General features: G+C 43.0%; 1 protein-coding gene across 2 annotated transcripts in view; it reads left to right on the forward strand.

Moving 5' to 3' along the window:
* Positions 1-442: 442 nt before the first annotated feature.
* Positions 443-18,122, forward strand: part of DPP4 (dipeptidyl peptidase 4) — an 87,857-nt gene continuing 70,177 nt past the window's right edge. Inside the window, exons 1-2 of one of the 2 annotated variants that reach the window (XM_008258668.4) lie at positions 443-1,800; positions 2,261-2,348. In XM_008258668.4, the coding sequence (XP_008256890.1) occupies positions 1,795-1,800; positions 2,261-2,348 (94 nt within the window). In that variant the 5' untranslated portion in view covers positions 443-1,794. The remainder of the gene's footprint in view (positions 1,801-2,260; positions 2,349-18,122) is intronic. The other variant, XM_017342895.3, reaches the window with a different exon arrangement.

Below are 18,122 nucleotides of genomic sequence, written 5' to 3' on the forward strand. Positions count from 1 at the left end.
GGGGGGAGGAGTTCTTATCTTCACTCCAGGAAATAATCATAAAGTGTCACAAAAAGCAAACGTTTACCTGTGTATTTTATACTAAAAGGCCAAGGGCACTCCCGCCACCAGTCTTGTCCCACTTTATTGCCAGCACCAAGAACAGAGTCCTCTACCTTGTAGCCTCTCAAATATTTGTGGATGAATGGAATCAGTGGAAGGACACGGGGATGAAAGAATGAACAATCCTGCAGGGCATAATGGTGGCAGAAGCCTTGTGAGAATTTTCCCCTCCCCAGAACTTTTGGACAAGACTGAAAGAAGTGTGGTTGAGAACATGAACTCTTAACTCGGACTCCACAACTCCCTAGCTGAGTGATTGGTCCAAATTACTTACCCTCTCTGTGCATGCCCTCCTCCCTGTGAAATAAACACAGTGAATGCTCAGAGCAGCAATTGGGGGAAAGTCTGAAGTAAGTGGCAGTGTTATTATTTCTGGCATCTTGACGCGAACCTAAACCTGGGAGACATGCATTCCAAGAGGTGGGCAAATCCTCATCCTCCGCCTCTAAGGGAATAGCACTTTTGTCTCCCTTCTCCTCCCGGACAGCTTGTTTTTTGAAAGTTTTTATTTAATGAATACAAACAAATACAAATTTTCATATGTACAGCTTTTAAGGATATAGTGTTTCTTCCCCCCATTCTCACCCTCCCACCCCCACTCCCATCCCACCTTCTACTCCCTCTCCCATTCTATACTAAGAGATTTCAACTATTTGCACCCACACAGACACACAAAGTATAAAGTACAGTTTGAAGACAAATTTTATTGTTAATTCTCATAGTATAACTCATTAAGGACAGAGGTCCAGCGTGGAATGCAAGTGCACAATTACTCCTGTTGTTGATTTAATAACTGACACTCTTATTTATGATGTCATTGCTCACCGGAGGCTCTTGAAATGAGTTGTCAAGCCTGTGGAAGCCTTTTAAGTCCACAAACTCCGTGGGTTTTTAGACAGGGCCATATGCAAAGCGGAAGTTCTCTCCTCCCTTCAGAGAAAAGTACAGTCTTCTTTGATGTCCCCTTCTTTCCACTGGGGTCTCACTCACAGAGATCCTTCATGCAGAAGAGTTTTTGCTACTTTGTCTTGGCTTTCCATGCCTGAAATGCTCTCATGGTGTTTTCAGTCAGGCCTTAGGGGCTGATTCTGAGCCAGACAGCTTTTGATACCCTAACCCACGCCCTTGTTCACTGGCAAAAGACAGAGGGCCTGGGTCTCAGCTGCAACTTCCCACAGTGAGCTGTGTGTTTCCCAAGCTTCTGGGCTTGGCTTCCCTCGAGTATCCACGAAGGGCTGAGCACCACGTACTCTTCAGCTCAAGTGTAGCTGGCCTCGGGTCTGCGAGTCCATGCTAGGCGCCCGCTCGCCTCCGCCCCCTCGGCGCTCAGCTTCTTCACCTCTCACTCTTCCGCCGGTGCCCTGGGCTCCCCGCACCCTGCGCTCCCCGCACCACCCCGGGGAGGCGCCTCGGTGGAGTTCCCAGGCCGGAATGCCCACGCCCGGAGCGCAACGCACCTTCTCCCGGGCAGCCCGCCGGCGGCGCCTTTAGACCGAGCGCTCTGGGCGCTCGCTCACTAATGTTTAACTCGGAGCCGAAACTTGCGAGAGCTGAGTGACTCCGCGGCCCCTTGCGAGAGCTGAGTGACTCCGCGGCCCGGGAGCAGCGGAGCGGGACGCGCGTCTTGGCGGCTCGCGGTGACTTGTGCACGCGCCCCTGCTCGGAAAGCTCAGTTCTGAGGAGACGCCGACAATGAAGGTGAGTAGAGTGCTTCTCCCTCCCCCAGTCCCAGGTCTAGCTGTGGATGTCCACTGGCCAAACTCTCCCCAAACCGTCCCAAAGCCCGCTGAAGGGGCCCTGGGACTGCCAGTAGGCGGAAGCCCCCGGGGCCACGCTCTGACAGGTGAAAGCACCTCGAAGCGCTCTGGCTGAGTTCCCTGACTCCTGTGGTTTCTGCTAAGACCCACGCTCCACCGAGCCTTGGAAGTCCGGGAGAGCCACCCACAGAACGCACGCCCAGAAGGGTAGGGGTAGAGCAAACAGCAGTTATGTGCTCCGAGGCCACAAGTTTAAGGGAAGTCTGGTGCACCCCCCTCGTGTAACACGCGCCCATCTGCAAATTCTGCTGCCTCCGGAGCAACCAGAGCCCCGACCCTCTCCTGCAAGTTGGGGGGCCGAACGCTTCCCTCTAATTGGACATGATCTGCCCGGCTTGCAGACGCCGTGGAAGGTGCTCCTGGGACTGCTGGGTGCTGCTGCTCTTGTCACCATCGTCACCGTGCCCGTGGTTCTGCTGAACAAAGGCAGTAAGTTTGAAACGCTTGAAAAACATGAGACAGTTGGCTGCCAGTCTTTTCACACTGAGGGGGACAAGGGACTTGCTGGGGGCTTGGACTAGGGCGCCAAAGTGTAGCTGAGAAGGCTTCCCTGGCAGCGGTGGGCTGCTGGATGCACTCTGCAGGGTCTCAAGTGTTTAGGCTGTGAGCCTTACAAACACCACATTCTTTATGTTTTGTTATGTACTACCTGAAACTGAGGGGGAAGTCAAGATCTCTTTTTATTAAGTTTACGTTTAATTTTAAAAGTTTTAAATTTAAATATATATATTTTAAAAAAGTTCATGGTGAGCTTTTCAAAGAAAAAGAAACAAGACAATGTTTAAAGATCCCAAACAAGGCAGTTAGGATGTCTAAAGGGGAGAGAGGGTATGAGAAAGAACACCCCAAAATACAGTTTTTTGAGAATAGACAATGAACAGAGATCCCAGGATATTTTCCTTTTGAGATGAGAAAAAATCATCAACTGGAGGATCCATGTAGGGAAGTAACTATTTGACCAATTTAGGAGGGCTGCAAAGCTAAAACATGATGTTGATGTGCATGATAATATTCAGCGGGGGCTGGAATTTGTGATGTTCCGATGGGTTCTTTCATTTCAAGTCCCCTGCATGTCTTTTTAGTTTGCCTGAATGTTCAGTTAATTCTGTTCTTTAATATATGACTCTCAGATCATGGAAGGTTCACTATTGGGTATAAGTAAGTGAGAATAGCTACTTCGGGTTTCCTCTGGTCCTGTTTTCCTTTTCAACACTTTCATTTCAGTATTACTTGTTTCTAAGTTAGTCAGCTAACTGAAGCATTCTCTTTGGATAGTTTAGGCAGTTAGGAAATGTATAGTCAGTGCTTTCATACCCAGGGAGTCTTATCCAGATTTGAAGGTGGCAGTTCAGAATTACTTGGCAGAATTATCAAAAATGCTTGCCCTGCAATTACGGGACCAAGACAGAGGTGCCAAAGGTTAAGCAACAGAGCCAGTTGATCTGTTGTAATTACATTAGTTACTTCCATTCTAGACTATCAAATGACATATGTCAGGTCCGTTTATGTTTGACTTTTATGAACTGTTAATTGGTAACTATTTTCATCAAGTGATACTTTGTATACTCAAAGTGTGCTCTGTCGATATCATCAATATTTATAGGACTCACATTATGTTCCTCGAGTCTTGCTAGCTGCTATGACTACAAAGATAATGTTTTATAAATAATGAAGGTCCCTGGCCTCAAGAGGTTTACAGTCTAGTAGGGATATGCAAACAAACATATCTGCTGAAAAGTAGTGTGGATAGCCTGTCTCCAGTGCATCTCTTCAGCATCTCTGGAAGGAGTGATAAAACTGTAATCACCAGGACTTCTCTTCATAAAAGTTAGGGGAATATTGGTCTTTGAAAAGCCACTTGAGATGGGCGGTAAAACAGTGTAGAGAACTGGAATGTACAGCTGACTTGTATGGGGCTTGCTTGAGTTCACTACGTGGATTCTGTTTTGCTGGACAGAGTATACAGACAGGAGAGCATGCCTGGCCATTTCTCCTAAATAGTGCCTAATCTCTTCTCACAATGAAATGTGAACAGATTTCAAGAATGTTCATAAGAGACTCAGGTGTCTCCATCTAGCTACTTTCAGGATTCAAGAAGATAATCTAGAAAGGCTTGAACAATCTGCCCTGAGGGTTAGAAAAGCTCTCCTGGAAAAGCCAGGAGGACTTCTCAGGTAACTTCTGAGAGGAAGCTTGAATAGTTACCATCAGTTTCTGGAGATAAGGTTTTCCGGAAAATGCGAATGCCCTGTGTGACAACACAGAGACTGAAGATTACATCCTCCACTCTGGGATTCTGAAAAGACCTGGGGCCAGAGGGAAGGGTGGGCAGCAGGAACAGGAGTTTGGAATCTGTGCCACACAGAACTATTGCAGACTTCTGAGTGTGCCTAAACTCTTGGGCATGAAAGGAAGAGCTAGGTTGAAGTGGCGAAGACTGGATGGGGAAACAAGGGAAATGGCCCAGGGTCACTTATGATGCAAATCAGAATTTGGAAACTTTGGAAACATGTATGATTGGATTTCCATAACTTCTAAAACATTGGGTGGTGAGTGGAAGGGTTACTGAGGACGTGTCTTGGGCACCTGTGTGGAGATGTGGTTTCATGGTAGCTTTATTTACTCTTATCACTCTAGTTATTTCTCTTCTTATATTCTTAATTTGCATGTCTGTATATCATCGACTTTTGTCGCCTCCCTTACCATAAGGTACAAAGATGAAAGTTCAGGAATGCGGAATTTTCACTGAATCAGCAATATCATTCCTGGAATGTTCTTAAAAAGAATACCAAATCATTCCCCAAGAAGATACCTCCACATTATCAACAGGAAAGAAGAAAGGAAGGGAGGAAATATAAAAGAAGGGTTAAAGGGTAAGGAGAGGAGAGCAGAGAAAGGCAAGGCAAGAGGCAAGGGAAGAGAAGGGTAAAAGGGAGGTTTGATAGAAAAACAAAACAAAGACTTGAATTATGCAGAAAGCGAAGAACTAAACAGCCGAAAGGAAGGAGGAAGAAATCAGAAAATCCAAGTTTATCCCCTGAGAGACTGGTTGGTTTAAGAGAAGGTCAAGTGTTTCCATGTGGAAATCTGACTTTAGTGGAACTATACACACCGAGACAGAGGTGGAAATCTTCATGGCTTAGTGGTACTGAAACCTTCTCACTCAATATTCATGATTCCTTTATTTCCTCTTTTATGTCACACTATATGTTGAGATCTTAAATATTTTATTATATGTCAAATAGTTGATTACAGAGTTTTATTATGAGATAGATATATATCTTGTTTTCCTTTGTTCTTTTTATTGCCTTGGCAGTAAGTTTCCTCGATACCCTCTTTCTGTTCCTAAGAAATTGGACTGCTCATTCTTCCACCAGTAATGAAAGAAACCCAAATGTGAAGGAGACAGGAATAATCAGGGAAAGAAAAGATAACATCAATGAAGTTTGCCTGTGGAAGACTAGACTGTCTTCCCAGTTTAAAAGCACAGAAACAAGGCTGAATGGGAGCTTTGTATATTTCAGAGGACAGTTTCTAAACAGTGTGCTCTGTCAAAGCTCTAGCTGATTCCAGTCAGCTCAGCTAACTGTTGTCAACCTTTGTGGAGTGCTCATGAGCTCAGAGACTGTTCTTTTTCAGGACAGTTACTTTGACATTTGGTTTCCTAGTCATAGCATGTGCTTTAACTTTCTCTGTTTTAGAGATCTTTGCCTGTCTACTCAAAAGGAATCAGAAAGAGATCACTTAAAGCAACTGATTGGAGCTAGCTCAGTGTACTTCAAATTTTATGACTTAAGAAAGTGCTGAGGCCTACAGGGAATGTGCTTGTAAATAATATGCAGGTGCAGCTTGCTTGTGGCAGACAAAGCATGCAAGGATGTAATAGCCAATGTGTATTCACTAGGTGCCAGGTGTTGGGCTGAGGGATTTTAATATATTTCTTATTTAATCCTTAAAGCAATTCTGTAAGAGTGGTACTACTATCATCTTCATTTGTATGGCAGATTTGCAGAAACTTTGAGATGGTGCTTTAGTTGTCTGATATTGCTTAATGCATTATTTCATAGTTTCTGTGGGTCAGAAATTTTGGACTGGCTTAGCTGATTGTTCTGGCTAGGGATTTCTATGAGGTTGCAGTCAAGGCATCACCTGAAAGCTTGGCTGGACCTGGAGGGAACTTGTTCGAAGTTCCACAGGATGGAGATTCACACTTAGGCAGTGTGACTCTGGATTTGATTCTCAGTGCTATATGATTCCCTATCATTCTGTTAGCTTGTGATCAAGTACAAAATCAACTTGGTCATATTAGCACAATTGTTATAACTGCTCATTTTCATAGCTGTATTATAGTTTCATGATGACTAATCCCTGTGTGCTAAGTGTTCTGAGTAGGGAGCCTATAGCTGATGCCTCCAGGCCCATAGGAAGATGTGTAAAGACACCAAATTTCCTTCAGGATTGACATTCCATGCCTTTCAAATGGTCTTATTAACTATTATAAGCAGGAATACTAAGACCAGACTTACTTAGTTGCATTAAATTGCACCTGCTTCTTTTCTGATGCAAATTATATGATTTCATTTGATCATCACACAATAATAGATGTCTGGGAGTTATATTAATACCTTGACTTGTTACACTTGAATAAACCAAGGCACAGAAAAGTTTAGAAGCTTGCAAGTAGTACTGGATCTTGGGAATCCCAATCTTTGACCTCTGGCCTTCCCTGAGCCTTCTGGTTCCCATAAATGACTGGTTTAGAGAAATGCATTGATAGTAATTTTCTGAGTTAATGTTCAGTCACAGCTTTATGGCTGGATGCTGACTCTCTCATTACTGTTGTAAATCAATGTCTTGTAAATATTTTTACCTTTAGTCTTCACAACTCCTTTATGGCTTCCCAAAGAGGGTGTGTCTTTCAATTTGAGAGTAAGCTAAAACCACAAAATACAAAACTGAGGAGTTTAGTATTTTATTCTTTTCCAACTATTGTATTTTCAGGTTTATATTGCACTTCTGAAGTATATCTTCCTACGAAGTTCTTAAAAACTGAAATATAAACCATTGGCTTTCTCTAACTGTACATTTTAATGTGCACATTTCTTCATTATTTAATACACTGGGTAAACAAGTAGATCCATGAGCTTAGGTCACATAATTCAGCATCTAAAGCCCAAGGAAAGGAGATAATTTAAGGCAGAGCCAAAGCCATTAGGAATATTTGTCCCTGATGTTCTGAAAGCCATGGTGGCTCAGAATGTATCACTGAGGAATAGGGAGTAGGAGCGGCCGCCTATGCAGTGAGTATTATCATCTACCCCTTCTGACTTAACATTGAATCCCCAAAAACTGAGTAAGGTGGTTCCTGTAGCCCCAGTGTCATCTCTGGGGGCTGGGGCCATCTTTTCTGATTTCCCTCAGTTGTTTAAAGGGCTTCTCTGAACAACCTCAGGCCATGAATTTCATGTATGACTTATTTCTCAGTGATATTAATTCATTTTTTTAATTCCAGCCAGGAAACTCTTTTTTATTATTTTTTTTACAGGCAGAGTGGACAGTGAGAGAGAGAGAGACAGAGAGGAAGGTCTTCTTTTGCCGTTGGTTCACCCTCCAATGGCCGCCGCGGCCGGCGCACCACGCTGATCTGATGGCAGGAGCCAGGTACTTCTCCTGGTCTCCCATGGGGTGCAGTATGAGATTTAAAACTTCTTCAGGGCCAAGATCCTTTAGTGGCCAGAGGCAGTATTTGTCATTTCAACAATATTTTTTTTAAACACATATTGCACATCAGGTGTTCCTATAGGTGTGGAGGAGGCTGCTCTCTGGACTTTCATAGTGCATGGGGCAGGTAGATTGTAGGCAACTGCAGAATTAATCTCTTGCAGTAAAAATCAGCATAATAAAAGCAAAGTGGGATGGAGAGAACTAGAGGACATAGAAAGGAGGTTCTCTCTAATTGCAAGTATGACTTTGAGTCACTGGAGCATTTAAGCGTAAGTGCAGCATGATCATATTTCAAAAAACATGTCTGATTCCTGTGTCGTTAATGGCTGGGGTTGAGGGGTGGTTTGTTTAGATGAATGATAATGGTATCTTGTACAAGGGTGGTACCACTGAAGATGATTTTTTATAAGTGGAATGTGTTTTGGAGGTAAGACAGTGTACAGGAATGTGGAGAGTGGGGGAAGAAGAGAGAAAGATGATTTCTTGAACAGCTGACTGCATAGTAGAAGTGGAGAATTTTCTCTTGCCTCTAATGGCTATTTCCTTCCCACAAGAGCTAATCTGAGAGGTTTCTCCAGACCAAGTCCTTTGTCCTGCTGTATCAGCCTTCTCCTTAGAAAGCAGAATCCTTCTACGTCATATTCAGCTAGCACTGGCTTTCTCTAATTTGGCAAGTATTTATTGAGCATTTCTGTATGCAGCCACTTTGTTGGTCCCTAGGGATATAACTATGATAGTTATGGCCCTTGACTTCAAATAATTCACATTGTTAAAGAAAACAGAAACATTCACTTGTTCATGCAGTGAAGGACCTGATTACCAATTATCTTGGGAAGGGCCTGAAATTCTTCCAACTCTTAGCTCACCTTCCTCAAACTGTGGTCTGTTTTCTAGGCATCCCCAGCTTATCCTATGATGCTTGAAGGTGGCTGCTGCAGCTCAGCACATCACAAGCACGTCGCTTGCCCATGCAGGGCACAAGACTCGGTTGTTCATTCATGGTCTGTTATATCAGAGAGTAAAACCTTTTCCAGAATTCCCCCAACCTGGGACATGCTCTCCCTCAGGTACTATTGGCTAAATTTGTGGCACTTCACCATTTCTGAACTAATCACTGGCAAGAGGTTGTCCTGGTTGAGCTACTCTAATCAAGATTCACCTTTTGGGACAGAAGGGGAATTCCTTCCTTAGTGCTTGGAAGGGGAGGGGTAAACACTAGAATTGGGAATTCTAAAAGAAACAATGGAAGTGGGAGACTCTACGAGATCTATAAAGCATTTTGTTATTGCTATCTTTTTATTCCATTACAGAGATTCTATTTGCTAATAAAATAGGACAGTCATCAAGTCAGCTGCGATCTCCAAAGAATAAAATACTATAATCCTCACCTTCCTTTCCTCTCTCTTTCCTAACCACCAGGGTTTATTGCAAAGCAGTGTGATCGAGGGCAACTTTTTGATGGCAAAGGCATTTTTGCCCCCATAATTTGTTTTCTTTGGGGATCCAATATTATCAAGAAGAGTGAAGAATTGCATTTGCAGTATTTGGCATTAGTTAAAATAAAAATCTGAGATAATGGAGAGGGTGGAAACATCTAGGGGATTACTCTCTATTTTCTCATGAAAACTACACACAAAGTATCACATTATTAATTCATAATAAGAAAAAGTGGCAAAGGAGTCAGAATAAAATGGAAGACATTGAAAAACAGACATTGGGAGCCAATGTAGTACAGTTGGTTAGGTTGCTGGTAAGCTGCTGCTTAAAGCACCGACATCCCATATCAGTGTGCCAGTTCAAGCCCAGGCTGTGCTTCTTCTGATCCAGTTCCATGCTAATGCACGTGGGAAGGCAGTGGAAGGAGGCACAAGTGCTTGGGCACCTGTCACCCATATGGGAGATCAGTTGGAGTTGCTGTCTCCTGGTTTAGGCCTGGTCCCAACCTAGCTGTTGTGGCCATCTGGGAGCAAACCAGTGGATGGAACATCTCTCTCTCTGCTATTGTCTTTCAAATAATTAAGCAAATCTTTTTAAAAATAAAAGAATGGTAAAAATTAGAGCTGCTTTCATGTCAAGAGCCTCAGGTGATCACTGATGTCATACATAAGAGTGTTAATCACTGAGAATTAACTGAAAACTTGTTCTCAAACAGTTGTGTGTCTGTGTGCAAATGTTGAACTCTTTACTTAGTATAGAGTTGGTCTTCTGTGTATAAAGTTTATTGAACAGGAATTTTAATGGAGAATGGAACTGGAAATGGGAGAGGGAGGAGGAGGTGGGATGGGAGTGGGGATGGGAGGGCAAGTATGGTGGGAAGAATCACTATATTCCTAAAATTGTACTTATGAAATTTGTACCCATTAAATAAAAAGTTTCTTTGGGTAAAAAAATTAGAGCCACAAAATTATCACAGGAATTTAAGACCTGAAGTAATTAATGATCATTAAAATATTAATAAGGAAATCAAATAAGTAAAAGCAAACAAAATAACCTCATAATACCTTGAAGATATAAGTTAATTTGACATGGACAAAAAGAGTCTAGTTGGTGACTCAAATCATTTTTGTAAAATTACTGGTGAAGAAAAATTAATATGCATAGTAGTGATTTCATTACAATCTAAATGATTTGACTACATTAAAAGGAAAATCCAGAACCCACCATCAAATGGCCCTAATTTATTTCCCCTCGCTGCACTCTTACCCACTCTCCTGGTAGACTATTCCATAGTCTAGTATAGATATATAGTATAGTGTAGATAGTATTTCATGAATACTATCTCTTCAAGCCTCCAACACCCCTCACCATACTCATTCTCAACTAAGGAGCCCACTTAATTTAATGAGGAAATAAAGCCATTAGAAGACAACCCCTTCAATTCCTAACAGCCCGTCTATACAAGTACCTCTCTCTGAGGACATCAGATAAGCTGTCTGGCTCCTAACTAGAATCAGGCTGTCTATTGTGCACTGCATCCTATTTTCTTTGTTTACCTAAAGACAAGGCTGCAGCTATTCCCCACTGAATGACATCCTCAGTTTTTCCATATCTGTTAGATCATAAACACACTATAACCTCTCCTTCAATAAAGAAGAAAGAATAAAAGAAAACCTCTTTGTTTACCCCACATCCCTATCAATGAGTCAATCCCTGTTTCTGTTGTATTTACTACAAAGCTGCTCTAAGTCAGGGTGGGTATTAGGGTGCAGTGGGTGCCACTGCCTGGGATACCCACATCTCATATCAGAGTGTTTGTTCAACTCCCAGCTTTGCTTCCCATCCTGCTTCCTGATAGCAAAAGATGGCTCAAGTACAATGGGTCCCTGCCACCCACATGGGAGACCTGGATGGAGTTCTTGGCTCCTGCCTTCAGTCTGGCCCAGTCCAGGATATTGTGCTCTCGCATGCATTTATGGAGTGAGCCAGCAGATGTGAGATCTCTCTTTCTCTCTCTCTCCCTCCCTCCCTCTCTCTCTTCCCCACCTTTTTCTCACTCTCACTCTTTACTCCTCTCTTTCTGTCCACCCTCTCTATCCCTCTGCAGTCCTTCTCTTGTAAATCCACTGGAATAACGGCTAGTCCATTATACCACTAAAACTGCTGCTTTTTTCAAAGTCCTAATTGTCCTTCATGTTGCCAAATACCAAGCTCAGTTTTCACTCTTGCATCACATGACTTGAATCAGTTGTCCTCCACTGCCACTTTGGGTCACTACTCTCCTGCTCTTCCTTGTAGCTCACTGTGTGCTCCTTCCCAATCTCCTCTGACTTCTAGCCTTAGTTTACTCCAGGGCTGTATCCTCCTCCCTCTTTACAGTGGATGACAACATTTGCTCCCTTGACCTTAACTACTGTCTATAACGTGACAACACTCACATTTTCCTCCAGTCTAGACCTCTTTCCTAATCTCTAGATGCATATATCCAACTGGATCCTGAGCATCTCTATTTGGATGTGATAGTGGCATCTTACATTGACATCTCTCAAAACTCTTCATTCCCCCATAACATTCCTTCTTTAGTACATCCTGGGATTTGCAAATAGCAACTCCAGGGTTTGTAGCTGCAGAGGTTAATGTCCTTATCTGTCTTTCCTTCACAAGTAACATTCAATTGACCAGCAATTCTACAATCTCTATCTTCAAATTCTTTCAGAATTTGACCTACCTAACCACCTCTACTGCCACTGCCCTGGTTCATGACACCATTACCTCTCACCTAAAATTGTGCAAAAATCTCCATTTCTTTTCCTGCCTCCCTATGGCATAATCTCAACACAACAGGAAAGGTGATTGTGGCAGATAGAATTCTAAAATGACCTCAAGATTTCCTCCCCTTCCCTCCCATGTTTCAGTCTCTGAGACTGTGACTATGATCGATTTTCTGTCTGTGGTTAGGTGGTGTTATGTGGCACAGTTGCCGCTAAGAAAGGGAGATAACCTCCATGGGCCTGACTGAATCACATGAGCAGAGTTCCTCTGGCTGGTCTCAGAACAGACCTGCGAAGGAATCCTCATGCTGCTGCTGTTGACTTGGAACATAGATAAGCCATGCAGCAAGGAGTGTGGCCCGTGTCTGGGAGGTGAGAGCAGCCCCCAGCTCATAATCAGCAAGTAAATGGGAACTGCTTCCTCATGACCTCAAGAAACTGAGTTCTGCCAAAAACCTGTGTGAGCCTGGAAGCAGACTTCTCCCCAGAGCCTCCAGCTGACAGCCTAGTCTGTCCAAAGCCTTCATTTTAGCATTACGTTACCCTTAACCGAGAACCCAGCTGGATGACAGACCTACAGAACCCTGAGCTAATACATGGGTGCTGCAATAACACACTAAGTTTGTGACAATTGTTAGAAACATTAGAAAAGTAATACAGTGATATATGAACCTGAGCTAAATCAATTCTTCCTCTGTCTACCACTGTTCACTGACTTCTATCTTTCAGAGAAAAACCAGGGCTCTCACACTGGCTTATGAGACCTGGAGATCTAAGCCCATCACATGTCCAAGTTCCTTTCCTACTCTCTTTCTCCCCCTTGACATCCATCCTGTCCCAGATGCTTTGTGCCTGCTGCTCTTTCTACTGGGAGTACTCTTCCTGGCATGTTCCATTGCTCACTCCCTTACCTCTTTCAGGTTTCTGCCCAGTGGGGACTTTCTCATCCATTCTGGTGAAAACAGCAACCTCCCAACCCTGACATTCCTCTTCCTTTCCCTGCTTTGTTTTCCTTGTGGCACTTGTTACTACCAAACGTGGCATTACTTATCTATGCTTGTTCATAACATCTCCCATCATTAGAATATAAGCATCATGAACATAGGAATATTTCATGTTTTGTTCACTGTTGTGATGTAGTGCCTAGAACATTGAATAACAGAGTGGGTGCCAAATAAATATTTGGGAAATTAAAGAAATTATCTTGGAGGCTGGCACCGTGGCTCACTTGACTAATCCTCTGCCTGTGGCGCCAGCCCCCTGGGTCCCAGTTGGGGCACCAGATTCTGTCCCGGTAGCTCCTCTTCCAGTCCAGCTCTCTGCTGTGGCCTGGGAATGCAGTGGAGGATGGCCCAAGTGCTTGGGCCCTGCACCTAAGAAGCACCTGGCTCCTGGCTTCAGATCGGCGCAGCATGCCGGCCGTAGCGGCCATTTTAGGGGTGAATCAACGGAAGGAAGACCTTTCTGTCTCACTGTCTAACTCTGCCTGTCAAAAAAAAAATTATCTTGGAGCTCATGCTAGAGAATTATTTTTGATGAATATTTTTATATGTCACTGAAATTCTCATTAAATTGTGTATATCCACAAGCATGTAGTCTAATCATCCAATACTACATCATGTATATCTTCTATTCATAGAATCAGTGCTAGAAGCTATCTGATAACGATACATGACATTCATGACCATACATATTTATAGTATGGCTAAGAAAACACCTCAGATTAAGTGTTTAAATAGAAAAAAAAAAACAATTAAGGAAGATGAGGAAGAAATAAGAATGGATTAGTTAAGGGACTATTCGAGAAGGATGAGGAGGGATGATGAGAAAATAATGGCCACAAATGAAGATTATTTATTTGAGAAATTTGTCAATAAGCTCTGGTAGAGAAATAAAGAGACGGCTGGAGGAGGCAGCAGAGTCTGGCAAGTGTGTAAGATGGTGCTCCTTCTGTGTGCTCACAGACAAGGCAGATGTAAGCAATGGAGAGACTGGAGATGTGTGAGAGGAAAAGATGGGGTGGAAATGATGTTCCTTGGGAATCAGAAGACAAGGATCTAAGGTGTGGGATCTGTCAGGCACCACCTTTCCCTCTCTGAGTCCTAAGGAAAGGGTTAAAGAAAGGCAGGAGGCACAGAAATCAGAGAAATGATGCGTGTAGTAGAAATTAAGCCCTTTATGGTGGCTTCAGCTGTAAAAAGAAATCCTGGAAATTTTTATTGGGTAACTTTATATTCTTTTCAAAATGTTTCTCTGAGTTATTCAGCATTGTGTAATGTTTAAAATCCAACAAGAGGACCAGCGCTGTGGTGTAGCAGGTTAAGCCACTGTCTGCAGCACCAGCATCCTATGTGGGTGTCGGTTCAAGTCCCTGCTGCTCCATTTCTGATCCGGCTCCCTGCTAATGCGCCTGGGAAAGTAGCAGAAGATGACCCAAGTCCTTGGGCCCAGTGGCACTCACATGGGACACTTGGAAGAAGCTCCTGGTTCCTGGCTTCGGCCTGGCCCAGCCCTGATACTTAAGACCATTTAGGGAGGGAACCAGTGGATGGAAGATCTCCCCTGTCTCCTCTGTCTATCATACTACTGTACCTCTTTCAAATGAAATACATAAATCTTAAAAAAATCCAAGAAAGGTGGGGTGGAGGAAGGGAAAATAAAGAAAGAAAAGAAGCCTGTACTGAAATTTATATGACTACATATTTAAGGAAAAGATGATGAAAGCTGTTGGCTTCAGCATGGGAGAAAGAATGAGGTGGCACAGATTCCTTTCCAGGAAGCCTCAGAGTTGTCCCTAACACAATCCAAAGGGAACAGACTGAGGTTTGTAGAGAGATGGGACACCTTTCTGACCTAAAAGCACTAGAACTGACCCAAATCCACATAATGCTACTGGCCTGCCTATTTAAGTTAGCTGCAATCATTGAATTAACACTTCTATAAGCACCAATGCATCTCTACTAAGTCACAAAGAGTGACAGTGTGATATTTACCAAGAGTCATCACTCTTCCACATATTTTTTCACTTATATATTCATTTATTTAACAAAGATTAAATATTCTTTTCAGCTTTTGACTAGGGGCCCAGCATTGTGGCTCAGTGGGTTAAGGTACCACTTGTGACACTGGCATCCCATGAGTGCCAGTTTAAGTTGCAGCTGCTCAACTTCCAATCCAGCTTCCTGCCATTGTGCCTGGGAAGGCAGCAGAAAATGGCCCAGGCTCTTCCACCCATGAGGGAGACCAGTATGGAGAGCCTGGTTCCTGGCTTCAGACTGGCACATACTTGGCTGTTGTGGGCATTTGGGGAGTGAAGCAGCAGATTAAAGTTCTTTCTGTCTCTGTCTCTCTGTTGCTTTCATTTTAAATAAATATGTAAATATTTTTTAAAAGAAAAGTTTTTAAAAAAATAAATAAAATTTTTGATTACTATGTAGTACTTAAACATTTTCATGGGGTACAGTATGGTATTTCAACATATATATATACAGTGTAAACTGCTCGAATAAGGTAATTAACATTTTCATTTCCTTATTTTTCTTTGTGGTTACAGCCCATCTGCTCCTACCTTCCAGGTCTGGTACAGAATATAATACATTATTGCGAACTGTAGTTGTTGGACAACTGTCGCTCCCCCTCTCGCGGAGGAACGACACTAGACCCTGCTCTGTTCTTTTGTCTGCTCGGCCCTTCCCAGGTTTGCTGCCGTTCCCTCACTCGCGGAGGAATGACACCGTCCCGGGTTAGCTGCCGGCCCCTCCACCTCTGTGGAGGGGCAGCACCCCCCGCTGCTTTCCTCGCTTCCGCGAAGGAGCGGCACACAGCCGGCCGGCTCCCTGGGGGCTGCTCAGATGTTCCTCAGGTGTTCCCGGTGCATGTTGTCTCTCTCCTCCTTTATAGTCCTCTTCCACCAATCCCAACTCTGCTACCCACACGCCGAGTACGCTGCTCTCCTCCAATCAGGAGCAGGATCAGCTCCTGCAGCTTATCAGTCAAACTGATAAGGCAGCTGCGTAGAGGTTGTTTGCTCCCTCTCAGCGCCATATTGTGGGAGAGCAGATGCATAGAATAAGTCTTAATTCCAGTAACTTAGTCTAGTCTCAGTTGCTCCCCACAGACAACCAGTACCAAAACACAGTTAGACAAAAGTAATAGATGCTGATGTTCCACAGCACAGGGAGGTACCCAGAGCCAAAGATGCAAAGAGGTTTAGAAGAGAGGTTGTAACCACAGCCTTGGAGCCACACTGCCCCCTGTAAATGAGGCTTTGGTGCATACTGATTGTGGGATTTGAGTACAGTTATAGCTATGCCTGTGTGTGCCTTTGTCTCCTTATCTGTAAACAGGAAATGAGAATAAAAGAAATAACTGAATTGACAAAAGTAAACAATGCCTACAACAGTCCAGCACATTAAAAAACTTTATAAGAATGTATAATTATTATTCTTTACATAATTTTCACTTTCTTATTCCTTTTTTTCTAACATTTTTTTTTATTTGAGAAGCAGAGATAGAGAGAGAGAGAGATATCTTCCATCTGCTGATTCACTCCCCAAATGCCGCAGTGGCTGAGGCTGGCCCAGACCAAAGCCAGGAGGCTGAAACTCCATCCAGGTCTCCCACGTGGGTTCAGGGGACCAAGGACTTGGACCACATTCTAATGCTTTCCCAGGCACATTAGCAGGGAGCTGGATTAGAAATATAACGGCTGGACTGGAACCAGCCTTCTTATGGGATACAAATGTTGCAGGCAACAGCTTAACCTGCTGTGCCACAATGCCAACCCCCTTTCTAATTCCATTATAGCTTTAGAAACAGATCATGTAATAACATTTACCTGGTATTCTTGACATTTTTGCCAGGAAAATATTGGAAAATGATTAGTTTCTGCAGCTGTTTTGTTTTCCAGTGATTGTGTCTCCTCGTGTATTGTATGGCAAACATTTGTCACCAAGAGTAGTCTGTTGATTATGCTTATCAGTCTTTCTGGAAAGTTCCACAATGAGTCAGTATTAGAACTTTCAACTTCCCTAAATGCTGATGTTCTGTATAATCAGTTCTCTCTCTAACACAGGCTGATTATTCTTGGCTTGCACTGTAACAGCTTCCATTGATGTCTCTCTACAACTACTTTAAAGTATTTCTCAAGAGATACCAGTCCTTTGCCAGACTACATACTTCATGGGTCTGTGTCTCATACTTAAGAAATTTGCATCTTTCAACTGTTTCTCATTATTCTGGAATATATTGTTCTGTGTCAGTCACTTTAGAGGGCCCAAAAGTCATGTAAATACTAGTTAAGATAAAATAAAATAATAAAAAAATTAGTTAAGGCCATTATTATTATACAGTCTTGTTTATTCCCAAGAAGAAACTTATCAAAGTGAGAAGGGGCAATTATAACCAGAGGAAAAATGTCAATTTTAATTTCAAAAGGCATAAGCATACTGCTACCTTGTATAGTGCCAGCTTCCTGTGTGTGTGGAGCCTCCTGTCTCTTCTCTTAGGCTGAGTGACTCTGGCAATACAAAGGAGTTTGGTACAGATAGCTCCACTAGCCCCATCCTTCTCTCTCAGCAGGATAGCCATCATCATCTTGACCTGAGTATTGAGACATGACTATTCCACCAACTTTCACTTTTTTGCTGCATATGGTGGAGACCTGTGCTGATATTCTTATTGTTTCAAGGCAATCAAAATTCCAGTCTCAACATACATCCTTCAAAATCTATCTTGAGACTTCCTTTTTATGGTGCTCATAATTCTAAAAAATATCTAGGTGAGGTATAAAACTGGCATCTGTTTTTATAAATAAAGTTTTATGGGGACACAGTCACACTCATGCATGGACACCCTGGCTTGGCTGCTTTCAAGCTATAATGGCAGACTTGAGTAGTTGCAAGGAGACCAGAGACTGTATGGCTCACAAACCGTTTAAGAAAATAATTGCCAACCCAGATCTAGATGTTGAATCCTTACAACTAAAAGAGACCCTCCTATTTATAGGTAAGATGAATAAACCCTTGTATCATGTAGGACACGGTGACAAATATAGAGATCACACTGTTGTGAGAATAAGTATCTCAATTTTTATTCTAAGTTCTTACCCCACAGAGATGAGAATTCAAGCCTGAGGCATAAATACAGTGCACAAGTGAGAGCAGGATATATTTAAGAGCGAGAGAGTGAATATACATTTATGTGTGAGTGTGGGCCACCCCACACAGAGAGATCCCTGTCATAAGTGGGCTGGAGAGTTGCTTCTGAGGAG

This window comes from Oryctolagus cuniculus, chromosome 3 (genome assembly GCF_964237555.1).
Source record: "Oryctolagus cuniculus chromosome 3, mOryCun1.1, whole genome shotgun sequence".
Classification (NCBI taxonomy): domain Eukaryota; kingdom Metazoa; phylum Chordata; class Mammalia; order Lagomorpha; family Leporidae; genus Oryctolagus; species Oryctolagus cuniculus.